This window comes from Dama dama, chromosome 18 (genome assembly GCF_033118175.1).
Source record: "Dama dama isolate Ldn47 chromosome 18, ASM3311817v1, whole genome shotgun sequence".
NCBI classification, from domain to species: domain Eukaryota; kingdom Metazoa; phylum Chordata; class Mammalia; order Artiodactyla; family Cervidae; genus Dama; species Dama dama.
Window position 1 is genome coordinate 61881754 of NC_083698.1, and position 20978 is coordinate 61902731.

At 39.5% G+C, this 20978-nt stretch overlaps 1 protein-coding gene across 1 annotated transcript in view; it reads right to left on the bottom strand.

The window, feature by feature from the left end:
• ITPRID1 (ITPR interacting domain containing 1) overlaps positions 1 to 20978 on the bottom strand; it is a 111258-nt gene that overhangs the window by 50919 nt on the left and 39361 nt on the right. Inside the window, exons 6-9 of the mRNA XM_061166536.1 lie at positions 14558 to 14609; positions 11922 to 12008; positions 9742 to 9944; positions 5409 to 5983 (exon numbers count right to left, since the gene is read on the bottom strand). Coding sequence (XP_061022519.1) covers positions 5409 to 5983; positions 9742 to 9944; positions 11922 to 12008; positions 14558 to 14609 — 917 coding nt within the window. The remainder of the gene's footprint in view (positions 1 to 5408; positions 5984 to 9741; positions 9945 to 11921; positions 12009 to 14557; positions 14610 to 20978) is intronic.

Here is a 20978-nt window from a genome sequence, read left to right on the forward strand (position 1 = left end):
GCCAGGAAGATAAGATCCCTCATGCTTGGCCAAATGTTAAAAAATAAGTAAATACTTGGAATTAGGATAAATGTTCAAATCAGTTTGGGAAGCACTTGCATGTTTATAATATTTTCGCATTGGTAGCTACAGAATACATTACTCCATTCAATCAAGCCTCTTATGTCAATAAAATTTTAAAGCTTTATTCAAAAGAATAAAAAAAGGGAAAGGGAAAGATTATGTCTGGGTGGGAGGAATAGAGACCCTGCCTGATGTGACATTTGAGCTAAACTTATATAATATTATTACTATTAACCTAGGAAGCTTTTTTTTTTTTGGCTGCTAAAGAGCATTAACTATATTTGGAGAAAGCAAGTTATTTCCCATATTTAATTTTAGCTTTCTAAGGGATTTATTTACAACTTGGTAAATTTGTGGAGAGCAATTTAGGAAATTCATAACTCAGTTGCTATGTAAATCTTAGAAAGCTAAAAGAAAATCTGATTTCCAAATTAACAGGGTTGAGTTTATTTTAAAAATTCTTTTTAGAAATTAATGAATACTACTCTTTAATGAGAATAAATCATTGTTAAAACTAAATAATAATTATTTCTTTAAAAATAATAACAGCTCACTACTGAAACTTGATAAATATAAAAAGTCAAAGAAGGTAAAAAATGTTTAGTGTCGATATCTTGGAGTTTATCTTTGCAGGCTTTCTTTTACTACATTTATTCTGGATAGAGTAATTTACTCAAATTTTTTCATTCAAAACTTGGAAGGATCATTTCCCCTCATATCGTAAAATTTCTTTGAAAATACCATCTTTAATGAGTACACAATAGGCTATATTTTGAAGGTACATTGATTTACTTAATGTTTCTCTTAATGATGGAATATTTTCTGAATTTTGAAAACAGAAATGCTGCTGAGATGAGTATCCTTGTACCTAAATCTAATCTATCCGCTAATGCAGAGATATAAAAGCCATGGGTTCAATCCCTAGGTCTGGAAGATCTCTTGGAGAAGAAAGTAGCAACCAACTCCAGTATTCTTGCCTGGAAAATTCCATGGACAGAGGAGACTGGCGGGGGACGGTCCATGGGGGTCGCAAAACAGTTCTACATGACTTAGCAACTAAAATCTATTTCTACATTTTGTATTATTTATATGGTATTGATTTATGAATATTGAGGGCTAAATCAAATGATATGAACCTTTTAAACATTGTGGTACACCTGGCCAAAAATTACCTTTAACCCACGAATAAACAGAGGACATGAGGAAATGGCTCAGCAATGTAAGAAGAAATATTTATTCCCTCTGTTTTAATCTTTCATATCTTTTTTTCAGAGAAGTTACTTTACACTTATAATTGAGTAGACATACTTCTTAACACTATTTTTGTTGGTTTTGTAACTCAAACCAGTGTGTACCATGTACATTTTTCAGTATAAGAAAATATTTTTGCTGTGAGCATTACCCTGGAGAAAAATCCACTTAGTGCAATGTAAAGTATCTATTCATCTATTAAATAAAAGAACCAAAAAAAGTCCCAGTAATTTAAAGTGGAAACCAGGTATATTCCTGGGTCATTCCACCTGGGCCAAACTTACTAATAAATTTGAAAAAGTAAAACAAAGAAATGATGATTACTTTGGAAACATTTCCCATCTAAATAAGATGCTGACTGGCATTATTTAATAATATGGGTAACATTCTCATACATTAGTTCCAGAGAGAAGGATCCTTGTATATAAGTAAGAGGGAAGGTTAAAGACGCTATATTGCAAATACAAAGAAGCACCCTAAGAGTCTACAATTACAGAAGTTTCATAAGTATTAAATTCTTTTCATATATTTGGGAATCAAAAAAGAAAGGAACAGACTTAGTTTAGGTTAAATTAAACACAAAAATATGTTGATTTTTGCATTAAAATCATCTATGTACAACTTTGTTGGAATCATAATTTTGAGAAGTGAGCCAAATATTGCCATATTCAGTCTCTAGTAGTACTTTAATGAAAACATCAAAGATTGATCTGGAGGCAATTTGGCTAATCAGAGTTGAAATTCTGATAGGTAGATATTTAAGTACATTGGCTCGTGTTTTAAATGCCATGAAAATCTGCCAATTTTGCACACATTTTTCATAATTAGATTTTTAAATTTGCCATTAAAAATGACTATTAAATCTGGCATTAGCTCCTGTTTAAGCTACAATCTACCCAAGCTTCATTTAATCATATATTGGTATTGAGTAAAACAAATATTTTTTCCCCAGCCTGTGAGATGAAGATGTAGTATTTTAAATATATTTTTTAAGAAAACAAAATTCAAATAGAGAGTTTTTAAATATCATTTTGAAGGCTCTCTCTGCTTTACATATACATACACCCTTTTACACAAATCTGGGTAAATATTAAAGAAACGTCAAAAACAAAGTTGGCTTCAAAGTTCAACAGGATATTCTGTCTTTATACAGAAGCCAGTCATAGACTAAATTAATATTATCAAATACTTCTAATATTAATTTTACTCATCTACAAATGTTTACTAAGTTCCCACTATGTACCAAAAAATATGTGAGCTTTTTTTTTAATTTAGGCTTTTTTTAGTGTCTTAATGTGTTCTTCCTTCCTATGCCTATATATACTTATATCTGTATATATATATATCTTTTCCTTGAATAATTGTCATGATTGTCATAAATGAATATTTGAAAGTATGTCATGCAGGGACCAACATTCTTTTCTTAGTTCTTTACCTTGACTACAATGGTATTCATTTCTGCCTGTACTCTCACATTAGATGACATACAATGAATTTTGGCTTTTTCAAAGTCAACCTTGTCTGAAGCAGAAGAAACTTAGGAAGGAGACAGTAGAGTCTAATGGGACTTGTCAAGAGGCTGGAGTTTGGTGAAATTTCCTGTTTAGATCCTACAAAATAGGCAACAGACTGACTAACAACTTGCAGACTGTCTTGATTTTCTTTATAGTAATTTAACTATTAGCTTGGTACTTAAATAAATTTTGCAAGATGGAATAAAACAATATACTCTTTTTTGAGCCATCTCCATTTATACTCAAATTAGGGCATTTGACCAAAGCTCTGTTTTTTTTTTTCTGTTTATAATTTGTATTCATTTTTATGCTATGTGTTTTTTTTTTTTAAGTTTTTTTGATGCAGGCCATTTTTAAAGTCTTTATTGAATTTGTTACCATATTACCATATTATGATTTGGTTTTGTGGCCATGAGGCATATGGGATCTTAGCTCCCCAACCAGTGATCAAACCCACATTTCCTACATTGGAAGGTGATGTCTTAACCACTCAACCACCAGGGAAGTCTCTCTGCTACTGTTTTTAAATGAGATTAATATTTTAAGGCTCTTAAAATAATTTTTGACATAAGATGTATACATGCAAAAATATAGATAGGAAGCTGTGGTGGAATATTACTCAGCCATTAAAAAGAATTCATTTGAATCAGTTCTAATGAGATGGATGAAACTGGAGCCCATTATACAGAATGAAGTAAGCCAGAAAGATAAAGAACATTACAGCATACTAACACATATATATGGAATTAAGAAAGATGGTAACGATAACCCTATATGCAAAACAGAAAAAGAGACACAGAAGTACAGAACAGACTTTTGAACTCTGTGGGAGAAGGTGAGGGTGGGATGTTTTGAAAGAACAGCATGTATATTATCTATGGTGAAACAGATCACCAGCCCAGGTGGGATGCATGAGACAAGTGCTCGGGCCTGGTGCACTGGGAAGACCCAGAGGAATCGGGTGGAGAGGGAGGTGGGAGGGGGGATCGGGATGGGGAATACGTGTAACTCTATGGCTGATTCATATCAGTGTATGACAAAACCCACTGAAATGTTGTGAAGTAATTAGCCTCCAACTAATAAAAACAAAACAAAACAAAACAAAAATATAGATAGATACTTGGATCATTAACAGTTATAAACCGAGGCAATTTTTATCTCTTTGTGGGATGGGGAGACCTACCGATAGGTATATTCATTCACCTAACTCAGTCTTCTTTTAAAGTTATTGTCAAGTTTCAACATCCTACAGTTTCATTGATTGTCTCTGCCCCATGGCTGGTTCAAACTTGTTGCTTTGGTGATAGAGCTATCTCCACCCCTAACATGTTATTGGTTTCTGTGTCCCTGCCTGGCACTGTGGCTTCCCTGAGGGCAGAGTCTGTGCCCCAGAGCATCATGTGTTATAGGCTCACATGTAGAGTGTCTCATACTCGGAGGGCCTGAAGAAAACTGGCCTGACCTTAGGACTGGCATATAAATATTCTACCCCACTTTCAAACAATTTACATGGAAATGTGGGGAAGATTTGCTCTTCTCTACTTTCTTTTTTTTTTTTTTTCCATGCCCTCCAGCTTTATTTTTTTTTTTTTTTTTCTTTTTTTTTTTTTTTATTATTATTATTTTTTTTTCCAGTGGGTTTTGTCATACATTGATATGAATCAGCCATGGATTTACATGTATTCCCAATCCCGATCCCCCCTCCCACCTCCCTCTCCACCCGATTCCTCTGGGTCTTCCCAGTGCACCATTTGTAATTATTAAAGATCAGAGAAGTGAGTGAAAATGCGTATCTATTTGTAAAAAGACTTAGAAGTACATTTGGATAGGCCATCTAAATGACAAAAATTAGCATGTGTGAATGAATATGGGATGAAGAGGCAAAGAGTATGTGTGAAATGGGGGTCAAGCTATGTCAGTATCATTAAATCCCAAAGCAAGCAAACAAAATACTATTAAACCCAAGTCCCTACTTGTTTTGTCCAAGGCTTTGCAGCAGGCATTGCAGAGGAAGTATTTTTAAGACATATTCTCTTGAGAATAAAACCTGGTCCTGAAGGAGCTTTTAGTCCAACAGGGGAGATGTCATCAACACCCACACCCCCACCCACCCACCCACCCACCCACAAACACACACACACACACACAGAATATTTACTGTGACAAGCTCTCCCTGCCAAGGCTATAAGAATACAGAGGAGGATTGGTGGGCAAGCTTCGCCGAGTGGGAAATAGTTGAACTGACCTTCAAAGAAGGTGAAACATGGAAAGCTAGAGAGCAGATAAAAGCATACTGAGACACATAATAAGACACTGAGGAAAAGTAAAGTCAAAAATAACCTGTGAATTCAGTTGTGAGCTAGAAAAGGAAAAGAAATGGGAGAAAGCAAAGGCTGGTTTCATGCTAGTTGAGTTCTGACTGAAGCAACAAGAATGACCTTAAACGTCTCAGACCAAATAGAGGTTTGGAATGATAGCATGTACTGCTGAGGGGCTGAAAGATGAAAGGGTTACACGAAGGCTGGAAGGTGAAAGATGCCATGGTGAGAGTTATCTCACTTAGACGTTGAACAGACTGACCTCTTCCATTTCGAAGGAGTCTGGTGCTTTGCCTGAAAGACGGGACAAGCTCTTGAGTTTATTAGTCTGAATTGAATTCTCCTTTCGAGTTCTGTCCTTGACTGACCCCTCAGCCACACAGGAAGGAGGAACCTGCTTGCTCAGCATGGATGACTGAGGCCACTGTTTGCTCAGAAGAGCCTGGGGAGGATGATGAGGTGTCAAGCTGTCACAGGCTTGAGGAGACCAATGCTCTGCCGAAGGAGACAAATGACTTTGGGCATATTTCTTTGTCACAGCTGGTACCTGTGCTCCACACTCCCTTGCGTCTGTAGAGGCGATAGAAAGTTTGTCTGTTGTCTTCAGTGACTCTGATGCTCCCAGGTTATAATCCTTTCCAATGTTCTGCTTTGAACCTTTCCTAAAAAGTTCACCTATTCTTCTTCGATGTTCTTTGGCTTCACTCACTGAGGTTCTTTGCACACCTTTTCCTTCATCTTCCTCTTCAGCTTTGTTCTGCAAGATGTTAACATCGTTCAGCAAAGACGAGAAAGCGCTGGCCACATGATCCAGTATTTCTAGCTGTCGGAAACGACCTGAATAATTCAAAGAACACACAATTTTTAGTTTCAATGAAACTGCATTAATGTAGTAAAAACTGAAGAGATTGAACACACATGATTTTCAAGATGGGAAGGAGTTTACATTCCTGAAACTCAAGTTTTCCCTTAGTATTTATCACTGGTTACTGTGGACAAGATTCCCCTATATAACAAAGTATTACTGTGTTATAGGGAAAGTGAATACCTTTTATATTTAGTTGAATATACATAACTATATAGATTCAAATAATTCCTATGTGTTAAACTATAAAAACTACAGACAAGGATGAATCTTGAGATTAAACTCATGTGTTTAAGTAAATAGCAAAGAGTGAACTCAGTTCCTTCATATGAAGTAAGCTTGAAGATTCTCCCACAGCTTGAGATAGTCACTATCATCATCATTACCTCCATCATCTCCAGCTACATCGGGGGTCCCCAACTTCTGGGATCTAATGTCTGATGATCTGAGGTGGAGCTAATGTATTAATAATAGAAATAAAGTGCACAATAAATATAATGTGCTTGAATGATCCTGAAACCATCCCCCTCCCCTGCCTTAGTATGTGGAAAAACTGTCTTCCACAAAACTGGTTCCTGGTGTCAAAAAGATTGGGGACCACTGAATTCTACACCCTTCACCTGAGAGTGTGGAAGTATCATGACATATGGAGTCAGAAGGCCTGGATCCAAATTTCAGATCAACCAATCACTGGAAGTATGACCACAAAGTGAATAAATTAATAGATTCATGGTGCTTAGCCCTGTGCCTGGCACATGGTAAATGGCCAGTTTCTTATCTGGAGAATTAAGCAACAGTACCAGTCATATGTGTCTCTCACATCTGTTGTGAAAAGCACAATGCTAAATAGACATCAGCTAAAATTACAAATGTGCTCAGCTCAGAAAGGGAATATATTGTCTTTAGTCTTCTAACAGAAGATAGTTGTTAATGTGAAAATCCATTTACCTTTCCAAGCAAGCCAGCTCCTCAATTAATATGTCTTTCTGGATGATCTGTCCTCACTAATTCAGGCAATATGCAAGAACTGGCTTAATCAGTATGAGAGAGATCTAATGCAACAAGGGCTATTTTGGGGCTATTTAGAAAAAATTGTAAAATATATTTTTGTATCTCCAGATAATAAAACCACAGTAATGGAAATGGAACACTTTGTTTTTATTACAGAAACTTCTCTCAACCCCAGTGGTACATGCAGGGTTGCATAGTTCAGCAGTGGTCAAAGGCCCCTTTGGTGTAGAAACTGTTCTCTGTTCTGTTTGCACCATCATAGCAATGGTACAGACTTCTCCACAAGCAAATCATTGTGCCTATTTGTGTCCTTCACCTGAAAATGGAAGATACTGACTATTCATCCTTCTAGTCCAATGTGATGGGCTTCTTATGGAGGATGATGATATTCTGTTGAGACCTAGAGAAACTCTTGAGTTCCAGATGTTTTAAGAAACATTCTGATTATACTTCCCACTTAAATTTAGCTGTAAGCTTAAGAACATGATTTAATCATCATTCCACTTTTATGATTGTGTTAGCATCCATTCTATAGAAGATTTTAATACTTAGACAAAGCTTATCAATTTTAATTGGTTCAGGTAATTCAGAGAACATAACAGCATGAAGTGTTGGATGAGGATTTTTGTTTGTTTGTTTTGCTTTGGGGCACACTGAACAATGAACCCGTTCTCATCCCTTCAAGTTTGAACTTTTTGTACTGACTTTGAATGAGACATACTTTTCCATTCTGTCTTTGGGACAACCAACTAATTTTATTATTGCTTATTTTGCATTTGACCTTCTCAGCTTTCTTGAGTTGAAAGCGTACTAGTAAGTGTTGAGTGAGAATAGTTACCATGCACTGTTAGCACAGGGCTAAGTGGTGGAAATAAGAGGGGGCCAGCAGTTACAGGATCAGGGGCCGACTTCTCGTTTCCCTATAATCCGTGTGTCAATTTCATCTGTGAAATGTTTACTTCACAGATCAGCTCAAACAGTCCTCAGATATCAGTAAGTGTTGCTATTCTCCCCCAATAAAGAATAGATCAAGAATTTTGCATCTCTGTGCAACTTGGAGGAGGAGACAACAAAGAATGATATTAATTTCTTCTAAAGGCAAAGAACCATTATACTGCAACACCTGCGGTTTTGCATACTCTTTTTAAAAAATGTTATTGCTGAGATTTCTGACACCCATTTCACCCATATGAAAACAGAGGAAACAGAAGCCGAGATGAAAAATCTAAGCAAAACCTCTGTTCCAGATATCTATTTGAGAGAAACACTTCATTTCCCTTGACTTTTCTTTCAGTGAATTTATTTAGAAGAGTTTATTTCATTAATAGAATTTTGGCATGCTCCCAGTCCAGAATTCTGCAAACTATTCCATGGAGGAGATGTTCTTCAAGGCTCCTCTAAGAGAGGTTCTGTACTGAAATGATTTTGAAAACACTGCACTGCACTCTCTCCAGGAAACTGAGAGTGCCCCTCAGAATGTTAAACAAATCCTGCAGTAATTAAACTTGTTTAACTGCAAGCCATCTTTCTCCCAAATTGTTTGAGCACAGTACACATACCCCAAGAATAACCTCAGTCGTGTCCTAGACAGTAATATTTCACTGACCACTAGTTGGAAAAAAAATTGTAGCATGCATGATAACTATAAGATTTAAGTATGCATTAGTCACTCAGACATGTCCTACTCTTTGAGTTTCCATGCACTGTAGCCCTCCAGGCGCCTCTGTTCATGGAATTCTCCAGGCAAGAATACTGGAGTGGGTAGCCATCCCCTTCTCCAGGGGATCTTCTCAGCAATGGGATTGAACCTGGGTGCCCAGAATTGTAGGCAGATTCTTTACCGTCTGAGTCACTAGGGAAGTCTAGTTAGTCCACAAATCTGAAGATATGACATATTTATAACTACCAATCACAGCTCATGGTGGAATAAGAGTGGTCTAAGCCTCATAGAAGAGAAAATTAAGGTTTCACTTAGTGGCCAAATTCTGGTTTCTCTGACCTCTGGGTATGCAGCTACAGTATATATTAGTGCTATTTACCAGTATAGAATTACCTTTGGTGCACGTAGTAGGACTGCACATTGTCACCCTTTTGGAGTTAAGTATGGCCACATGATTTACTTTGGACAATGAAATCTGAACATACTTGTTATGTGTTAGTTCTGAGCAGGAGGCTTTATGGCCTAGTGTCTGGTGTGCTGCAGTCCATAGGGTTGCAAAGTGTTGGATGCAACTTACCAACTGAACAACAACAAATGGTTCTCTATTTCCACCTTTTCCCTGTTATTGCCAGCCAGTATGTTCCAGACAGTGGAGTCAAGTCCATGGATAAGGAAAACATCATGGAACAGATCCCTCTTACTCCTCATGGCACGTCTGTCCATGGGATTCTCCAGGCAAGAATACTGGAGTGGGTAGCCATTTCCTTCTCCAGGGGATCTTCCTGACCCAGGGACTGAAACTGAGGCTCCCACACTGCAGGCAGATTCTTTACCATCTGAGCCATCAGGGAAGCCCATCCTCCCCCTCATGTATGTATCCATCCACAGTGAACATGGAGAGTGATCAAGACATAAGCCTGTTTCTGTCTCAGAAGTCCCTGAGCTCTGAGGGTTGATTGCTCCTGCACAGATCTCCTGGCCCATCCCTCCCAGTGCTGTGGTTCATCTGACTTCTCACAGCCACTGCTGAGATTCTGATGCCAAGTGGCCCTCACTTACTGTACAAGTTAGGGTTCTTAGTGTCCATTCGCTGCTTTTGAGCTTCAAGAAAAACAGGGATGTTGATTCCTCTGGCTGCTGAGCCATAACCCAGGAATCTGGCTGGGAGTCGAGTGCAGATGTCTGGCTCATCAGCACCAAACCCCAGATCCAAGAGAATCTCCACTGGATCTTTTTCCCAAAATTCCAGCCATTCCGGAATGCTGCAGTGAAAATATGAATATCTTTATCCAGTAACAGTTCATTAACCAAAAGTCATTTTTTTTCCTAGTCACTTCACCCACTCAAATCTTCCGGATATTAAGTAAAGGAGGAGTTTGAATAGACAAAAACAGATGGTGTATTTACTAGAGTTCATATATACTTCCTCAAAGGACAGTCCATTACCCCCGCTCAGGGACTGCTTGTCTGTACTTAACAATGAATTTGCTTAATAGGTTTTCCATTTTGCAACATGGAAATGTTAAATTAGATGGAGCAGGGAGATTGTGGGACAAAAACCAGAAGCAGTGGAGTGATACCCACAAAAAATGGTAGATGATGTCAATATGAAACAGAAGGAAAAAAATCCTGAAAACAGTAGAATATTTTAAAAGAATATTTAAATTATTAAATATTAAAATAATTAAAAAGAGTATCAGTCTGGGGCATCCCTCGTCATACAAATTTGTTGAGGATATCACTAAATGGACACTGCAAGACTGATCACAAATAATGAGTTTAAGTCCCTAGGTGGGGTTAAAATAAGTTCTGTATTTTTTTGGACTTGGCTGAAAAGAAGTATTTTTTCAAGTTCTTCTGTTCAGTGTTGGCACTTAAAATGATACCCTTCAGTTATCTGGAAATTATATTTATGTATACCACCTCACTTCCTAATCACTGAACTTTTTAGTGACTATGCTAATGACTCGTTAAAACTCATGGACTCCATGGGAACCAGAACTTTTAACCAGGTTTTCCTAGCTTCATCTTCAAAAGTTTCTGTTTACCTTTACATGCAAGTCTAGGGAGCTTATTTGAGATGGCTTGGATAATTTTACTTTCATGATGCCAGCATTTAAATTGGATTAACTACAATTCATTTATTTAGCCATCCACACATTCAACAATAGCCACCTGTAGTCTCAGTTGGCAGGCCACCCAGCATCACGTTCCCACATCAAGTTCACACTTTCTTATGTGACATAGAGATCTTGTGCTTTGCCTTCTGATTCTACCAAGGAAGAAAAGATAAGCCAAGAACTACTACTGCGGGGCTTAAGTGGCTCAGGCTGGATCTTTTAATCATTGGAAAGAACTGGTGAACTGGGGGTGCCAATCACTTGATATCATAATATAGAACAAAATTTGAGGGAGAAAAAATTCCTGCAAAAAATTCTAAATTTTGAATGAAAGATTTAATTTTTTATTTATTGACTTCATCTACAAATTTTTATCTTACTCATTTGCCCAAATATTTATTGAACATCTGTCATGTTCTAGGCTCTCTGCTAGGCACCCAGGGCACAACAAAGAACAAAAATAACATAATCTTGTTTTCTAATGGCTCACATTCTCATGGCCAAGAATATAGGTACTGATTGATTTGTCATTAAAAATATTTTCTATATCATTAACTCTTTTAATCTATATTTACCCATGTAAGAAAAACATAACATACACTCACCTTGTTACAAATTGTAATATCTTACATAAGGGTCTCTCTCCCCTTGGTTATTACTCCTACCAGTCCTGACTCCCTTCCTACTGAGTTTATGTGTATCTTCCTAGGCACTTTTTTTATGTAGTTACATATATGCTTTATAGTTTTCACTTGTTGGCTTTATAAACAGTAACATTTTCTATGTATCTTTCTTCATCTTGATTTTTTTCCTCTTAAAATATAACTTAAAGATCATTCTAAGTTGGTAAAGTTGTCTCTGTCTGTTCCTTTTATCACTATATAGAATTCCATAAAATGGGTGAGCCAATAGTTTATCTGGCCATTTCCCCAATGACAGATATTTAGTCCAACTTCACTGACTCACATTGTTCTTGCAGGTTGGCGCTTGGAAATCCTTTATTCATTCTCTCACTGATTCATTCAACAAGTATTTCTCAAGTGCCTGTTTATAATTTCATGAAACCCACTGTTGCACAGAACGATTTCTCTGGGTGAAAAGTGCCTGGAAATCACATACCTTTGGGGTATACTGGCAGCAGAATGGCAAGAGTTGAAACTGGTCCCTCTGGAGAGAGTGGGAGTTTCTGAAAACGGATGCAGAGATCTGCAGTTGGGGGAAATACCACTGATGAGATGTGTTGATTTAGAGAGTCTCCTGGGAGGTCACTGTGACTCTTTCCCTTCCAGAGCAAACACTTGCATTTCCTCTTCATTTCTCATCATCTCATAATGGCCACACCTTCGAAGAAGAGACTGCATGCAGCGGAGGAATTGCTCTTCTCTTCAAGAGCATTGTGTTACAGAAGGTGTGAGAATTTAAGTGTTAGGTGCTCATAGTGCTCATTACAAAGGTGACAGAATGTCTCACTTTTGACAGATGGCAAATCATTGGGGAACCTTTCAGGAATACAGCTTTGTAAGGTACCAACTTTCAGGAAGAAGTTAAGATTATGGGATGAAAGAGGCATGGTAAGCATCTCTTTCAGAGGTCACTGAAGTATCTCTGCATTAATTCCCGTATTGGTGGAGGGGTCCATATTGCATAGCTAACACTCTCTAGGTGCTGTCATCCATATGCAACACTAGCAAACTCCTTTATTCTGCATGTGTGCTCAGTTTTCTTAGTTGTTCCTGACTCTTTTGAGACCCCATAGCCTGTAGCCCACAAGACTCCCCTGTCCATGGGATTCTCCAGGCAAAAATACTGGAGTGGGTTGCCATTTCCTCTTCCAAGAGATCTTCCTGACCCAGGGATTGAACCTGTGTCTCCTGCTTTGGCAAGTGGATTCTTTACCATTGAGCCATCTGGGCTTCCCTTTATTATGGCAAAAGAAAAGTGTGTGTCTCTCTATCCTAATAGGCAGTACAAGTCACTTGAAAGTGTTTCCAAACAGAATAGAATTGTTATAGTTCACTTTTATATAGCTTGGATATACTATAACTCATCTAGTTTCATCAAATATAATAAAAGTTGGCAAAAAATTGTGATTTATTGAAGAATACAATGTTAATATCAATTCTCCCAAGGAGACCAAATTATCTTACATGGGCTCCTGAATTTGCCTTAGTCCTGTCCATGTTTGGTAAGAATAGCTGGGTACTACCTTCTCTTTGTTCAATTGCTTCTCTGCCCTCAGGCTGAGAAAGTGCACATTTCTGAAAAATAAAGACTCTGTTTTAATAGATGATTGAGCTTTCTGGGAGCCTTGGAGGGGCTTCCCTGGTGGCTCTGAAGCCCCAGAAGCATGGGGCTTCCCTTGCTGCTGCTAAGTCGCTTCAGTCATGTCCGACTCTGTACGACCCCACAGATGGCAGCCCACCAGGCTCCTCCGTCCCTGGGATTCTCCAGGCAAGAACACTGGAGTGGGCTGCCATTTCCTTCTCCAATGCGTGGGCTCAGACAGTATATAATCCACCTGAAATGCAGGAGATGTGGGTTTGATCCTTGGATGGGGAAGATCCCCTGGAGAAGGAAATGGCTTCTTACTCCAGTATTCTTGCCTGGAGAATCCCATGAACTGAGGAGCCTGGTGAGCCGTAGTCCATGGGGTATAAAGAGATGGACATGACTAACACTGTCACTTTTCTTGGAAGACAGGCAGAAGATACCTTTCACTTACTGCGTCCTCTCAGTGTGTTCTAGGCCTGCTATAATTTTTGTTTCACTCTGTGTTTGAGATTCATACTTTATTTTGTAATGTTCAGCAGTCACTGGCCTAGACCTGGATCCAGGGGAAGCCACGTATAGTCGCAGTTCTAGGGAGGCTGGGAGAGCATGGGCGAGTCCTTGGCCTTGACTCTTATTTTCCTCTTCCATAAAAGGAGTTGCCTGAAGAATTTCTGTGGTCCCTATTTCCATATGGTTCTGTGAGTAGCAAAAACATATAATCTTCTAAGAGGGAAAAAATATGCCCAAGTAGCACTTGAGGTGTGAATTGATACGCGTTGGGAGAATACAGTATTGAATACTTGGTTTGCGACTAGTTTGAATGATCTGGAGAATGCAAGAATGACTACAGCAGAGGAGGCAGAGCTCCCAGTCCTCCAGTGTGCACGTTCTGCTCCTGTGGTTCTTAAACCAGAGTGTGCTTCAGAATATTTGAAAGGCTTACAAAAACATGGATTTCTGACCCTTAGGTCCAGATTTTCTGATGCTGTGTGCTGAGGTGACTTGGAATTCTGTTAAGTTCACAGGTGCTATTGCTGCTGCTATTGGGACCACTTTGAGACTTAGTCTATCCTCATATTAGGAAACTCAGACTGCTTTCTACCTAACACTGGAAATTATATGTAATATTATCTAGTTAATAGCATGATGATCAATGACATTGGCAATATGAAAATATGAATGTAACTATTCTATGAACAGGTTCTCATGAATAGCTGAATTTTAGTAGAATACCATTTAGGAATATATTTTCATTAAATTTCCCTCTAAGTCAGCATTTACTGATTTAATCTGCTCACTCCTTTAGGACAATTAAAGAAACTCTATTTTTATCAAGGCTGGTGAAAATAGTCAAGGCGCTCTAGCTGAACCAGTGACAAGATGCCAAGACCCATGGCGTTACTAAGAGACCTCCTCACTTCCATTTCACTTATGAAAGACGTGTCAGTAAAACCCCGGAGTGAAACAGCAATCCTGCCACCTACCTCATGTAGTCTTTCACAGTCATTTGAACCATTCCTTTTTCAGGAAAAGGAACTGCAACAAAAAAGAGGAGATGAGCTTAATTTCCTTGTTTTCTCATGGAATACTTTTCTCACCCTCAACTGAACCAACATGGGACTGATTTCCACATCCAAGATTGTTATCAACATGAGATACAAGGCGTCTCTGTAGCAAACAAGACAGAATGTAATAAATGGCTAAATTGTGTGACAAGCCCTTGAGGAAATGGGGTACTTGCTCAGTGAAGAGGGAAGTCAGTGGCGAAGGAAGTAGTTAGCAAAGGTTTCATGGAGGAAGAAGTACCTGTCTTGGATTTTTAAGAATGGGAATAATTTAATAAATGGAAGAGGTGTTGTCATGAAAGAAGAGGGTCTATAGCAAGGCCAAACATAGTGATAAGGCTAAGCTGATTAGATCACAGGACATTTTGGGATATTTTCTCCTGGTACATAAGATTGAGGAACAAGGACAGACAATACATCAAGGACACAGCATACCTGGAGTATCTTCCATTAATCTGTACCACCTAATCCTTAAAACAGTCTTATGATTTAGCACTTATTATTATCTTTCAGATAAGGAAATTAAGACTCACAGAATGTTGAGTAATGAGCCCATGGTCACACAGTCAAATATAGCAGATCCAGAAATTTATCATTACCTTTATTATGTATTATAGTGATAATAAGTGGGTGCATGCTTAGTCATGTCTGACTCTTTTTGTGACCCAAGGACTGCAGCCTACCAGGCTTCTCTGTTCATGGAGTTTTGCAGGCAAGAACACTGGAGTGGGTTGCCATTTCCTACTCCAAAGGATAGAACCCTTGTCTCCTGCATCTCTTGCATTGGCAGGCGGATTCTTTACCACTGAGCCACCTGGGAAGTTCATTATAACAATAATCAGTTACTGTTTATTTAACATTATCTTTGTGTGAAGCAATGTGTTAAGCATGTTACATGCACAAAATTTATCCATAAAACAAGTATCATTCATCCCCACTTAACAGAGACACAAACTGAGGCTCAGAGTAAGTGAATTTTCCATGGTCAGTAGGATGCAACAATTTATTTTTGTTTGTTGCTATTGTTTCAAGACACTACACTGTCAACAGACTGTCTTGTAGCTTACCTGAAAGTCAGAAAAAGAGTTTATAGGTATGTGTCAGGACATGGAAAACCACAAAAAGCTTTTCAGCAAACAAGTACATGTGAGAAAGATGATGCCGAAAGTCCATTTGCCTGGTTAGTGGTGCTGAGGACAGGATAGAAGAGCTACATATCGGATGCCAAAGAGGCCTATTCAGGGGCCGATGCAGTACTCAGAACCTGTTTCATGAGGTAATCCTGTAGCAGGCGTCTGCACTTTCAAGGATAAATGACCATTATAGTAAATATGTGACATTTCTTATCTGACTCAAACTTATGAACCAAATTAGAAATGAACATAGACTCCAAATTCCTGTCTTTTTTGCCTGTTATATCTCTAGTTTTAAAAATATGGGTTTTAGCAGAGGAATTCTTCTACAAATTTCCAGTAATTTAATTATATAAAAGGAGAGTTGTTCTGGACAGAGTGGATTCCCATTTAGCTCTTCTTTCACCCTGTGAGTCACCTCCAAGATCCACAGTTTGAAAAACATCATCTGTTCAAACCTCTCACTTCAGGGTGTGTGCACGCTAAGTCGCTTCAGTCGTGTCCGGCTCTTTGTGATCCCATGGACTGTAGCCCCCCAGGCTCCTTTGTCCATGGGATTCTGCAGGCAAGAATACTGGAGTGGGTAGCCTCTCCTTTCTCCAGTGGATCTTCCTGACTCAGGAATCAAACCGGGGTCTCCTGCACTGCAGACGGATTCTTTACCAACTGAGATATCAGGGATGTCCTAATACAGCCACCTGGAAGGCAGTACTAATCCACTACAGGACTCTTGCTCACTGAAATCAGCCTCAAAGCTTCTCAAATCATAAAACCAATGCCAATTGATTGAAGTTGTCACATGGAGAGAAAGCCTATTTGCCGCTTTATTAATCATGTTATAGACGCAAGCACGGTATAATTTTTGGCAGTCATGTTATAATGACTTGATGAATTAAATAATAGGTTGTCCAAAATGAAAGGTTAAGATAACTATTTATCATTTTAAGCAATTATTTTTTTCTATTTCTCTCCCCCCTTTTCATCTATTGCTTGGCATGTATCTCACAAAGTCAGGCTCCATTTGTGCCTAGTTAGCTTATCCAGAGAATTCTGGAGTTTCTGAGCAGCATTTCTCACAGAAAAATATTGTAGAGTTCTAGAATATCTGGCTTCATATTCTGCCAGTGCCACCTCTCTTGCCATTACATTAGTCTTCTCTGGTTGTTGGCTATTGCGCTGGATTTCCTGGAACTTGTGAATGAATGCGTACGTCCAAACCAGGGGTCTGACATTGTGGTCACGGTAAATTGCTCAAACTGTCAGAGAGGAAATGACCCATTTTCAGGTATTGATGAAAAGAGTTAGCACAGCCTTGTTGCATTTTCAAAAGCTGTTCAGTTCAGTTCAGTTCAGTCGCTCAGTCGTGTCCGACTCTTTGCGACCCCATGAATCGCAGCACGCCAGGCCTCCCTGTCCATCACCAATTCCTGGAGTTTACCCAAACTCATGTCCATCGAGTCGGTGATGCCATCCAACCATCTCATCCTCTGTTGTCCCCTTCTCCTCCTGCCCCCAATCCCTCCCAGCATCAGGGTCTTTTCCAATGAGTCAACTCTTCGCATGAGGTGGCCAAAGTATTGGAGTTTCAGGTTCAACATCAGTCCTTCCAATGAACACCCAGGACTGATCTCCTTTAGGATGGACTGGTTGGATCTCCTTGCAGTCCAAGGGACTCTCAAGAGTCTTCTCCAACATCACAGTTCAAAAGCATCAATTCTTCGGTGCTCAGCTTTGTTCACTGTCCAACTCTCGCATCCATACATGCTACTGGAAAAACCATAGCCTTGACTAGACGGACCTTTGTTGGCAAAGTAATGTCTCTGCTTTTTAATATGCTATCTGGGTTGGTCATAACTTTCCTTCCAGGAGTAAGCGTGTTTTAATTTCATGGCTGCAATCACCACCTGCAGTGATTTTGGAGCCCAAAAACATAAAGTCTGACACTAGTTCCACTGTTTCAAAAACTGTAGCCCCGTAGAAAATCTAAGTCATCCAGAAACTTCCACGTCCTTTCACCCAGGGCTTCTTCATGGGATTCTAGTGTCCACACAGATTTACTGGCCATGTTCCACAGATCACACCCTGCAGCTCTGCTGTCCAGCTTCAGGACTGATCTGGCTGCCAGGAAACCCAGGGAAGCCCCACAGGGGAAAAGGAGCTCCTAAAGATAACATATTTTCTAGGGAATGTGCAAAGTGGACCTGCTCGTTCACAGTGGGGGAGTTTTATGGTCTGATGACACACACATGAAAGCCTTACACAGTTATAGCATCAGCAGGGGAAAGGCTTTCTTTCCTTCCGCTTTACGGTTCCCTTTAAGGCCCAGATATTGCTGATGGGCTGGGCAAGATGTTTGATTCTCCTTACCTGAACCCCACTCTCACTAATGTTCAGATATAGCTTTTACATCTTTTGTTAGACTCATCATCCTCTTTCATATTGATCTTGTTTAAAATGACACAAACATCAATCTCTATCCAATATATTCAGATGTGTAGACTTCTCTGCTGCCAAGCTCAGATTTAAACTCACTAAATAAGCCTGATTTTTAAAATTATAATACAATGATCAGAAATTAATTGACTTCACCGGCTTCATTTCCATGTTGCATCCTCGGGGCTCCCTGTGTCCTAGGAGACCAAGGGGCATTTTCAGTGTTATTATGTGTTTACTTCCTGTGGTGACTGTGGAAGCGGCAACTGGCCTTCCCAGTGTTTGGACCCAGACAGTTGAAACTTGCACAGGACAGTGTGAGACGATTATTCTATGCCTGTTTGAGGGCTTTTTGGTTTTAGTTTTGTTTTTGTTTTCCACTTCATTGATTTATAAAGTAAATTTCCTGGAACCTGAAGACAGGGTTGTTAGGGTCTGCCCCTTGCATTTTTGCCTGTTTTCAATAATGAGACAGAACCTGGTAGTCTAGTTCTCAGCAGCATTGGGATTGCTAGACTTTCATTAAGACCCAGAAGGTCCAGCAGCCCCAGTGCAGTTCTCTTCAGGGCAGCCTCTCTGTTAGACGACGTGCTCTGCAGTTCTCTGGTCTCTCCCAGTCTGCCTGGTTCATTAGCACCCACCTGCCTGTCTTCTGGAAGCATTGGAGTCTGGGACCTCTAATCAGAGCATGAATTTGACACCCAGGGAATGCCATCATGGGACAAACAAACTGCTCCTGTTAGAAAGTGTTCCTCAAAGCTTCTGCAGGTAGAAGAAGTGGGACTATTACAGATGGGCCCGTGTTCACCACATAAGCCTGCTGCTGGCGGTGGTTTAGTTGCTGAGTTCTGTTTGACTCTTGTGACTGCATGGACTGAATTCCGCCAGGCAGCTCTGTCCAAGGGATTCTCCAGGCAAGAATACTGGAGTGGGTTGCCATTTCCTCCTCCAGAGGATCTTCCTGACCCAGGGATTGAACTCCCATCTCTTACATCTCCTGCATTGGTAGGCGGGTCCTTCACCACTAGTGCCACCTGGGAAGACTTTTTACTGCTGGGCTTCCTCAGTTCTGGCTGCTTCTCTGTCTGTTTGGTTCTATATTTTCTCCATTTCTTTGTCCTTCCAAGATAGTACTCTTGTTAGGTTTTTAAAACCAGATTTTACTCTATAAAGGCAAGGAGGCAACAAAGAAAAAATTGAGGTCCTCCTATTTTCAAGATCCCTAAGGGTTGAGCTGAAGGAAAATTAAAGTGAGAAAAAAATTTCCCTGCTTTACTGAATACATCCCATTGCATGGGTTAAAACGCCTGTTCTGCTTCCCTTTCAGATACTTGAGTCTCCAGCCATCCTCCCTACTGTTAGGTGGACTTCTGCCATCTGAAGCAGCAGACACTGCACTTAACCCTGCAAAATGTATTACTGGAGAAGATGTAGTGAGATATGCAGAAGGCACTAATTAGCACCTTTATTGGCTTGGAAAGCATTTTTTATTTTGGTTTTCCTAAGCATTTCTGACTGATTCATGGAAGACATTTGGTTCTTTGGAATATCGTCCAATAGACTAATCAAATTACATTTTCACAGGGCTCTAAAATAATAACATTCTGCAGCTCTCTGTATATTTAACTCCTGCGTGACCAAGATAGTAGAGGCACTTTAAAGGGTTTGTTTGCCTCAGCTGGCAATTTATTAAACTATTTTCTTACAAAGAAGAGACTCTGACATTCTCCCTGACCCTCATGCTCAGAACTTTAAAGCTAGTTGTGATGCTATGCTTCTGTTCAACCAGATAGTTGTTTATTTTACAGATGCTGTGGACTCTTCTCTATTCCTCTGCTGACACACAGCCCAAGCCCTCATCACCTCAAGCCTGAGGTTAGCTTCTTCCCAAAGCATGCACCCTCTTCCCATTGCCAGGATGAACACTGGAATCCGTCATTTCTCTTCTCAGAAACTGTTCATAACTCATTACAATAGAGATGGCAAATGTGAAACACCTGCTTCAGTTCCCCAATGCAACACCAGTGGAGTTATTAGTTATTATTCATGACCCTCTATTCAGGTGAACAAAGATATGGCTTCACAATTCTACTCAACACAGACCCCAGCTGCACTACCCATCCTTTCCCTGGAACCTGAGATATGTCTTTGCCATGTCTGTGCTAAGAAAGGGTGATACTCTCTTTCTGGATTTGAAGGTATTTATAAACTGATCACACCCTATTTGACAGAAAAATTTCTCCCTTTGCTCTCTAGCATGAGACCATTTCTCTAGTTGTATCATCTTCTGCATGCTTTCCTGCACACACTCAGTTTGCTTCTCATTCTGTGCCTTTGTTCAAGCTCCTATTGGTTCCAGGAAATGACGTTATCATGTTTTGTCTCCTTATTTTTGCAAAACTGTACCTCTCTTGGGTTGACTAGCTCGGGTCTCACCTTTTCTTTGGAGATTTCCCAATCTGAATAAATCATCTTTATTATGGACCAGTTTTTACTAAGATATCTTTTTGCTGACTAGGTTTAGGGAAATCTGCTGTGTTAGAGATGATTCTTGCCTCAGTGATCTTTATAATTTTGTTAATAAAACTGATCATATCTTACTAATTTGAGGTGGTACAAGCCCAGTGTCATAAGCATAGAACCCATGATGGTTGTGACTGGTGTTCAGAAGACAGTTTGAGTCTCTTGGGGGCAGATGTCAGGAAGGGCCTTACAGAGGACATGGGACTTGGGTAAGATCTCAAAAGAAGAACAAGAGGTAAACAAAACAGGAA